Raw genomic sequence first — 10,428 nt, forward strand, 5'->3', positions numbered from 1 at the left:
TGCGGGAAAAGAGCAAAACAATCCAAGGAAAAGAGCGACTCCGACCGACAAACGCACAGGCGAGAGCCCCGCTGGCGGAGGGGAGGGGGGCGGGGAGCGCGGCCCGTCATCAATCACCCGCAAAACGCCGCCGGGAACGGCCCGAGCGGATAAAACAAAGGGGCGATCCCGTGTGCAGGCCTTTAATGCGCGTCGCCGCCCCGAATGTGACCCGTTCTGCGGCATCCTTCAAGTTTCAGGCGGAAAGCGAGCGATGAAAGCGGTTGTGTGCGAGTGTGAGCTGCCTCTAGGGCAGATAAAATGAGAGCGAGCCGTCTCGCCTCGGAGACGTTGGGCGAGAAGGCAGCCCGTCGTTGTTAACGTGCGAGGAGAGGTGGTTCAGCCGTTGGCCCTGAACGCCGCGGGTCTGCCTGCGTGACGGTGCCAGTGAGAAGTCCGTTGAGCTCGTGGTACCGATGGGCACGAAGAGAAGAAAGGAACCAATGTTGGCTGGGCATGCGGGATTGATGGGGAGTTGGACTAGATGGTCCTCCGAGGTCCCTTCCAAAACTAAGGATTCTGTGACTGATTGTCCTTTCCTATGGTTACTCCAGTGGGCAGTTTCCAGTAATGCGCTCACTTTGTGCTTGCAGCCAGTAATGGTGGTAGCAGTGCGGTATAGATCTGTGTCCTTTGTGTGCGGAAAGGAGCCCTCGGTAATTGTCACAGCTCAGCTCCTTGCACTGCTGCCTTCTGTGCAGAAATTTGCCCCAGGAAAACTGCTGGTGTTGACCATACAGATGACCAGTGTGCTTTCAGGTTGCCATCCACTTAGGGGGAATTCCTTGTTTTAATATTCCTACTTCAGGAAACTGTACACTATACAATAGAACACCTTTATTTTTTACAGATTTTATTCGGATAAAAAAAAAAACAAAAGGAAAAGGAAAAGCTCTGGGGGAGGGAAGTGTATGGAGGGCATACAAAGTACTCGCACTTGGCATCGGTGCCTTGCTATTTTTTTGAACCTCTAGGAAAAGATCTCGAATGAGTCAGCGGTCTGCGATGAGCGCTGTGCACTCCCCAGTACAGTGAGGCTTTATATACACCCTGTGATAGGTCTTCAAAACCAGAATTCATTTGATTCTTTCTAGAAGATGTGTGGCTTCATTGCAATGATTTATTTTGGTTTGTTTCTCTGGGATGCGGAAAGCTGAGAATATGAATATTTAAGAGAAATATCATCTGGCCAGTGCATGTGTATTGCTGGAAGGAGACGAATCAATAAAATTTTTTGCAGAGATGATACCTATGGCAGTATTTGATATAATACGTAAATTCCTGTTGTACTGTTAGTGACTGTGGCCCTTAAGAACGGAGATGTCACTGAAGTTGAGCAGATTCAGGCCTCATCTCTTGATAAAATCAGAGGTGCAGGCTGTGATCCGTGTAGAAAGGTGGTTCTGAACCGATGAGGATGTGTTGTGTGAGCCATGGTACAATAAAACGAAAAGTGATTCAAAATGTCTGTGAGCACACTGAGTGCTCCTGAGCCAGGCTCAGTGTGTGCAAGTTGTGCACATTTACATGGCCGTTGTGTAAAAGCTCCCTCTGTTTTCTGTTCCAAGCAAAAGAAATTACACAGCGAGAGTGCAAATGTCAGTGTGAAGGAGCTTGCTTCCTTCTTCCTTTCAATTGAATTTAGGGGTATCATGGCATGCTGAAATGAAATGAAATGTACTCAGTGGACAAAATATAGCTTTTAAAGGGGCCGTTTGAAATATTCTGTGGGATTTGCCCCATCTAATTTTGTAAATGCACATCTCACCTTATTTGTGGTATTCTTGATAGTCATGTGGAGGAAATAGATGGGTTATTCTATGGCTCTGACTGGGGATGAGGCAAAGGGTACTTGAAAAGTATTCATGGCTTTCCATTGTCCATAAAATTAATTGAGGTGACAGTTTCTGATGCCAGTGTGTACATTTGGGTCAGATAAATCTTGCCCTCTCTCTGAGGAGAATTCCAGTTGGGTTTTACGAGTGTTCCCAGCTGAGTCACTGGTTCTTTTTTTTTTTTTTGTATTGAGAAATTCATAACAATAGCCGGAGTTCACTCCCGTTAGGGTTTTTGCAGGGTGTTCCTGTAATGTTCAGATTTCCAACGCTTAAGAAGTATTTGTCTGAATTTGATGTAATGAAATTACATTGATATGAAACCTAATGCCGATACTTCATTTTAACTTCACGCAAAAGGTTTTTTTCCTGCCTGGTGCTGTTTTACTTCACCTGGTAGAGAATGTATCAGCGCCAGAACTTAGCACATGGTTAATCATTTCAAAAGCAAATTATCTGGATGCGGAATCTGAACTGCTGGAGGGAGGTGCAGAGAGCGAAGAACACAGTGTGGCAGTCAGATGAGAAAACAGCTGTCTCTACAGAGTGGTCATAGACAAATAAACGGCGCGTCTGTTTGAGAGGCAAGGCTTATTCAAGATGAAACTTATATCTCACAAGAGTGCTTTAATATTCTGTGGTTATTTGAACAGCTGTTAGGTCACTTCCAGTTTCTCAATGAATTTGGCAGCCAAACTGTAATTGTGGCTTCACCGTCTATATTTTCTGTGGAATTGACCTTACAATTACTTGAGCATACTCTGTGAGTGTGTTTGGTTATTCTGGATACCATTGTTTGCATCTGGAATTATCTGCTTAAAAGCACGCTCACGTAGAACACAGCTGCCTGACGTAAGATGGCTCTGGCTCTGAGAAGTTTCCTACTGCTAGGACCGTACCGAAGAGTGCTACCTGGCTGTCAGTTCTAGCTCGCAGTGAGGCTGTTCTGTTCTGTGTGTTCAGAATAGCTTTGTTGGGATAGAGCCCTACAGCTGATGATGACTGGAATGGCAGAGATGGCAAGGTAGTTAGAAACATCTGCAGATCACCAGGCGCACGCTGTTCTGTGGCAGAAGTATGGCCTGGCGGGTGGATTGCGTGAGGGGGGCTGGGGAGCTGCATGGCTGGGTCATGCGTTGTGTGTGTTCCCTTTCCTCAGCGGTCCTCAGAGCGCTTGTCTTGTTTTTAAGCTGTTACATACATTTTTGAGTCTGGAAGGAGGAAGTGGGTGTATTTTTTGTGTTCTCTGCCAGATGAATTTTGCATTCTCTGCTGGAGAACCATTACTCGCAGTTTTACCTTGATGAAAGGTCACATTTTGGTCAAGAAAATGTTGACTATATTGCACTCGAGTTGTTTGTTGAATTAAAGGGCAGGTCAGTGCTGGAAAGCCCACACGTCTGAGTGCTTGAGGCTGAGGTCCCAGCGGGAGGTGCAGTCCAAAAAACCAGCTGGCAGGGGGCGAGGGGGGGCGGTGTTGGCAGGGTCCTTGGCTCTGACATAGTAACTGAGAAAAGAAACCCGGATGGGTAGCTTTCTTCCACGCCGCTATTTCAGAATCGGAGGGTAAGTTGCAGCTAGAACTTCACAGAATCCAAAAGAATGTTTTTTTTAAAAATAGTTTGTGAAATCTCTTAAAAATCCATAAGCAAACTCTGTGCAGTTCTCCTCTCCATCGGAAGCATTCACGTACTCAAACATTTCCCCAGTAACGCACTGGTGTCGCAAACCAGAAATCGGAGTGGGTGGGGTTATGGAGAACAGCTTCACCTCGGGTCACTGGTTGGGATCCAAGCAGGGATAATGTCAGAAATCGTATGGGAACTATTGAATTGATGTGCTCTTGAGTAATGGGTACGCACAACTGGTATTTGCTGCTTCGGTGGCAGTCGGATGGCAAATATCTGTATTCAAAGATGGCAAACAGAGTTGGTTGTGAGATGCTGTCTTCTAAGAGATGAACAAATAGAAAACAGTTAAATTTCTTTCATCCGTGCCCTTTTCTTTCACAGAGTAATCTGAAAAATTGGGTCTAATTCCCCAAAATGTTGAAAGCTATGCAAGAAAATGACTTTGGCCTTTCTGAGGCCTACTTTCTGAGTAGGAAGAGCTGCGAGCCTTCCCCGTGGGCTGTCCTCCTGTGACCTTTCGGTCGTCCTCTGGAGCAAAGGGAGAGCCGCTTCTCTCCACAAGCTCTGCCCGGGCTGCGGCCAAGGCCAGCTCTGCATTCCGAGTGAGCAAACGCAGTGGCTTTGGAATGCGTCCGTAGCGCCGCATCCCTTTCTGCCTAATTTCTGTTTGGTTAGCTTTTTATTGGCATGTGTACTGATTGCTAAATTACTTTGGCGAGATGCCAGGTTTCTTATTGCACTCCAGTATTGCAGAAATCATTAGGATTTTAAAAACAAAACATTCCCACCCCTTAAAAAAAATATTTCAAAAAAGAAATAGGAAAAGCACATAATGGTGGCATCTGGATGCAATAATTTAATCTATATGAGAAATTTCTGTGTAGGTTCCTGTGGTGACCATAAATGTTAAATGCCTTTGGTCTTAGATGCCATAAAATGTCGAAGCAAGTTTTTTGTTTCAGTGGCAAATCTGATAGATGCACTGTGACATTTTTTTTGTGTGTGAAGAGAAAGATCTAATTGCTGTATCTAATACATTTTGCATTGCTTGATTTATTTTTCATTACTCAACCCCTTGATCGGGAGCGCTGGGATTTCCTGAAATAACACATTTGCAGAATGAGCTAATGCATGTGTGAGCATCGGGCATGTCGGGGAGAGGCAGAACCTTCATCAGGCTGAGGCGTCAAGTAATTGGATCTCCTGAGGTAGCCAGTTCTGGGCTGCAGGATCCGTGACGAGCTGCTTCTGGAGCTGCAGACACTGCTGCCAAGTGTCAGCGCCGTACCCTTCCTGCTTTCTGTCTTAGAGCCTGCTCCTCGGAGATGAACGTGGTTTCCAAAAGTATACATTCTGTTACTGGAGTCTTAACGCAGCGTGCCTAATTAAGAAACTTAACCGGAGTGATTGATGTCTGTGACCAAAGCAAGAAGAGGAATATGTGGACCGTTTTAATGTCTGGCTTGTGTCTGCAGAGTCCTTGTTTGTGTAGATTAAAAAAAAAAAACAGGGAATATTGTTAATCCATTGCTCTGCTGCAGTGCTGTCCTGTCCGTAGGAGACACTAGCATCCTAACATTGACTTTGCGTGTCTGTAATTTGCTGGAGAGATCCTAATTTGAACTGTGGTAACATCAACCAAATGTAGAGTAAGGGTGAAAAACCTGAACTAGGACAGTGGAACAGTTTGGCCTCAGTAGGAGCTGCGAGCCTTTCAGATGCATGCTGCTGGCATCGGGAGAGCACTCCATTGATTCACTTAGAAGAAATCTCAGGCGTGGCTGAGGTTTGAATGCATATGTTGAACGGTGACATTGCAAACTGAAACCTGAGCTTTAGCTTCCATTTCAGACCAGGAAAAGCACTACTCTGATTTCAGCCTATTGAGTCACCTTCCTACTTGTTTTGCCAAAGTTTCCTTCAGCTAAATGGGAGAAGTCAGGAACTGAGATGCGAAATTGCTGGTTTGAAAATCCAAGCCAAAAAGACAAATCCTTCAGGGGAAACAGTCGACATCTTCATGGTTGATAAGAGGTTATTAAGATGGAGAAAATAATTGCTTTCCTTGTTACCTTTTCAGATGGAACGACTGTTGCCCTTGTATGTAATTTCTAGGCAATTACAGGTCAGGAAGAAGTAATTAGATGACAGAACATTGAAAAAGAGTAATTTCTTGTCTTTTATCATGAAGTAAAGGAGGTAGGCATCACTCATTGGAAGTAAATATTTGGCTTTGTGAGGCATTAGCGTGACATATCACATTTCAGATGCCAAGCCTGAATTCTGATTTGCCCCTTCAGGTTTCACTCTCTTCATTGTGTGTGAAAGCAGCGTAAGCGTGTAATTCTGCTTCCTTCATCATCTCAGATTCAGAAGGAGGACTGGGTGAATGCTGTCCTTGACTGAACGCAATGTTAAATGAACAAACATATTTAACGTTAGGATCTTAATATACAGCGTTCTAGATGGAAAACCATCTTGGTATGTCATTGTGTTCGGGTGTATCAGCTGACTCCCCCTCGCGCTGACAACAGCCACGTTTTTTATTCTTTATGCTGGCCTGGAACCTGGCCCTTTTAAGTGAGGATGGAGACGGGGACGCGTGGCATGTAGTCTGTGCCCAGCACCCATAGTCATTCTGAGTTGGAAATGTCACCTGAGAAGTACTAATGCATTGTGGCCTGGTGACAGTGTGGGTTTTTCTTGCTACTGCCCCGGATGGAGCAGGCCCAGTTCTCACGTTCAGCACCTCTGCCCGGTGTTTCCTGCTGGCCAGCAGCGTGCTTCCAGAGGCATCTACAGCCACTGGGAAGGTGAAGTTGAAATGGAACAGAGGATAGGCTGCAGAGAGAGGTGTTTGATTGTATGGAACACGCACCTCTTAACCATCATACATAAAAGTGCTGCCTGAAGTACACGGTGTCTGGCTTGAACTTTGGCACCAGTAAAGATGGCAGTGAGTCCTATGTCAAATAGCTAACGAATTCTGATGTATGTGATTCGGGTTCTCACTTCAGCTTTGTGGTCTTAGAGAGGCTTACTTAATTTGGGTTTTCTTTAATGAGTACACCTCCAGATTCTAGATTTTAATGTATAAAGTAATTCATTAAATGAAATAACTCATTGTTGAAAAAGGCACTTTGGGCCTTCTTATTTAAGGAACACAAAAGAAACGTGTCCCGTGTTTGACACCAGATGAACGCCCGTTTTAATTCAGTCGTCAACTGCAGAGAGAATAGCTAGAGCTAACTGAAAGTGAAGGAAATTAAGAAACAACTTGAAAAGGCAAGAAGGCTTTCTGAAAGCAGAAGCATTAGTAAAAATAAGGAATGTGAATAAATGCGCATCGCTTGTATTGCTCCAGTGAATTTGGATGCACTCCAGCTGTTTTATGCTTTCCTGAAAATAATGCAGGAAGTGCATCCCTTAATAGTTAAGTGAAACGTTTTTACAAAGAGGTGTAGCTCAAATTAGATCCAGATCAGTGTTAATCCTCTGTTGGTTCAGTGACTTTAAATTATCATTCAGACTTGCATTTTAAATCAATCGTAAAGGGAATTAGTTTTGCTTAAAGTGGTAGATTTGATGTCGCTGTATGTCAGCTAAAATAGACCTACTCAGTCTTAGGTGCTGCCTGCTTAATTTCAGGTATTCCTCGTCTGGTTATTCACGTGCAAAGCCATTGGACAGTTTGGTGCTGCGTTAAACGAGCGGGTTTCGCTTATTAATCTTCATTTCACAAATGGAGGGCATTATGAAGTGAATCATTATCATGGTCACAGTCAGCTTGTGTGCTGCTGGCAGCGCGGTGCTGAGCAGCCACGTGTGGGCCGGTTCTGCGTGCTGACCAGCGCTGCTTCCAACCTCCAGAATTAGTCCAAACATAGGAATTCTGGTAGCCAGCACAGGCTAACTGCACGCCCGAGTCTTCTGGCAGGACTTCAGATTCCAGGCTCTTTTCTTTTTTTTTTCTTAGCTGGTGGCTGTTTGCAATGTAGACAGTGTACTGCTGTCGTTTCTAAGTAGTTCCCTGCGCCCTCCTGTATTTGTTTAGTTGCAGAGCTTTCCTTGAAGGTCGAGTTGCTGTGCAAGCTGTCAAAGGAGCTTTTATTGGGAGGTCATGCTGCGGTAGATCTGTCTGTAGCTTTTTTCTTAAGATCTGTGATTGTCAGAGCAATACTAGAAGATAGCAAGTTAGAAGCAGATGAAGTTACTATAATATTGAGATTTTTATGTCCACTATTCATATAATTTTGGATAGATTTGTGTATTCCCTGGTGCACAGAACTTTACTTTCTGTTCCAGTTGTACTGTTTGTTCTCAGAGTCAGTACATGGTTATTTTTTCCCCTTTTATCTCGCTTGTGCTCCTTCTGTTCTGGTTGGTATTTATGCATTTTCTCTGAGTATTCTCTGTGTAACTTGCAGAGGTCATTAGGGCTGGAAGAAACCTAGCTGATGGCTGTTGGTTTCAGCCATAGATCAGAGTCTGTTGAGATTTTTTTTACATTTTTGGAGGTTAACCTTTCTGGCTTGAAAACAGTTCTACATATAGGTAATATTAAAGAACGCTATAGAGAAGACTTACCAAAGTTGTTATACCCCCAGTTTGGCTGATATTTTTTGCAGTTCGTACAGAATTTGTAAAGCAGAACATGTCCAAGACATGCTGTAGCAGCAAAGGATGCATGTAGTGTGTTAGATTCACCAGTTAACGTCAGTACAGTGTGTGTCCTCGCAGTCAGGTTTCTTGGGGTATAGATGTGCTTTGGGATAGATGTGATTTTATCAGTTAACTCTGTTCCCACTCAGAGGTGAGCGGTGTCCCTTGAGCTAGAGCAGCGCTTGGTTCTGAGGAAGAGGATTGGTTTGCCACCATAATGCTGTTGAGTTAAAATGCTGCAACACCACCTCCCAATGCCTGATGCCGCATGAACGTGACAAGTTCTGCCTGGAATTCTACTTAATTTTGGAAGCCTGAGTCTTTGTTTAACCTGATTTATGTATTTCTGTACCTCAGTGAAGTATAGTTTATAGTTTGTCCTACAACAGTAAGAATCCTCCAGCCATCCTTGAATACGGCTCTCCCGCCTTCCTCAATTTCCTTCATTTCCCTACTGTACTTATTATGTTTTCTGCAGTTGCTGCTTTGTACCAAGTTACTGTAAGGGACTGAGAACTACGAGCGCTGTGGCTGTAGGATTGAAAAGGTATAAATCGCAGAGCACTCTTCGTCCAGGAGCAGCATCCAAACAAGCTCCTTGGAGAAGACGCTGATAGTTCTGTTGGCTGGAAGTGATTTCCTTGCCCGCGAATGGGAAGCCCCTAGATTGACTTGTGCAGTTAAAGAGCAGCCAGCACCGCTGAACCTCTGAACTAGAAATTGACAGATGTTTACTTCTGCTTGATCTGGCACAGGCTTCGGCCACTTACTGAAAAAGCTTTTTGCTGAAGTTAACTTACTTCATATGGGTGCTTACTAGGAAATGTTCAAATGCGGACCTCAAGAACATTTGGTTCACAAACACTGAAAATTGGTGGAGAAGATTTCACGGTGTTGCATTGAACAGAAACAGGAAGGAACTGAGTTAGAGCCCTTTGCAACCCTGACACGATCACAACGATGTGTATGTATGTGAGCTTTGAAAGGCCATCTCTGCCATAAGTCTAGAAGCTTAGTCTGGGGGAAGCAGACTGTTTAGGGAAATGCATTTTTGTTTGTTTTATAAATAGGTTTGAGCATTTAAAAGTAAGAATTGTTGTACAAAGGGAGTCTTTGGAGTTCTCTTCGTTTTAAGGTCTCCTGGAAGAGTAGGTAGGAAGGCATTTTTTCTTCAGTATTTAGCTTAGCCAGGGGATGTTCATTTGGGGGCTCTGATGTTCCTGAGAGCTTCTTGTCACGTGGCATTTCAGAAAGGAAGCACACAGGGTTGATAATTTTGTTGCAGGGTTTGCTTTTTTCCTTGGAATTTCTCATCTCAACAGAGATGAGATTATTAGAAGCGCCTGCTGTATTACCCAGTGCAGGTCAAATGCTGACCTGCCTATTGCCATACTCTTGTAAAAGGAGCTATGGATCCATCCACGGGCTTATTTGGATAGATCTGAGGCTGTGAGGTGTTGTGGAATGCATTTTTTTTTTGTCTGTCAGTTTCCACTTCTTGGAGGGTTTAAGTAGAAGTTGCTTTATGGATATTTGCTGTGAATTGTTTCCTTCTCTGCTTTGCTGCCTCTCTGTCAGTCTTGGAGGCATTTGATTCTGGAGTTTTCTGTATGAGTGATGAACTTCTTGGTGTGTGGAGGAGAAAGGTGATTGCAAATGAAATGCATGAAAGGAAGATGGTAAATACCAGTGGGAGTCCTATAGCTTGATCTGTGTATATCATCCAGTTGTTGGTTCCTACATTTCAAATGGCGCTGTTTATTTTTGTTATCAGTACTCCAGCAGTGGTGCTTGACCTCAAATAACATATTTTGCTCATGAAAATGCTCTGGACTTACTTTCTTTTCAGTTAGCTTCGTAATTTGCTTTGTGTCCTAGGTAAAATGTCACCGTTTTGGTTCCTAGCATCTCTTAGTCATCTACATTTGGTGTTTGAGTGGAAATAAAGTGAAATGCTGAAATGTAATTATTTGAGGTTTAATTCTTTTACTGTTTTTCTTCTAGAACAAATTCTGTACAACATAAAACAGGAGTACAAACGCATGCAGAAGAGGAGACACTTAGAAAATAGCTTCCAGCAGACAGATCCTTGTTGTTCTACTGATGCACAGCCACATGCGTTTCTTCTTACTGGACCAGCTTTGCCAGGTAGCCAGAACATTCTGTGTCATTTTGGTATTTGTTCTCAGATTCTGAGGAGATAATTTTCCCTTGCTGCCTCCTGTATTATTGCACTTTCTCATCAGTTACAATTTCTTTTT

The 10,428-nt window shown here is 43.8% G+C and overlaps 1 protein-coding gene across 1 annotated transcript in view; it reads left to right on the plus strand.

Moving 5' to 3' along the window:
- The window catches only part of AKIRIN2 (akirin 2), a 16,931-nt gene that overhangs the window by 1,142 nt on the left and 5,361 nt on the right, over positions 1 to 10,428 (plus strand). The window contains exon 2 of the mRNA XM_021391750.1: positions 10,172 to 10,315. Coding sequence (XP_021247425.1) covers positions 10,172 to 10,315 — 144 coding nt within the window. The remainder of the gene's footprint in view (positions 1 to 10,171; positions 10,316 to 10,428) is intronic.

The sequence above is a fragment of the Numida meleagris genome, chromosome 3, assembly GCF_002078875.1.
Source record: "Numida meleagris isolate 19003 breed g44 Domestic line chromosome 3, NumMel1.0, whole genome shotgun sequence".
Taxonomy (NCBI): domain Eukaryota; kingdom Metazoa; phylum Chordata; class Aves; order Galliformes; family Numididae; genus Numida; species Numida meleagris.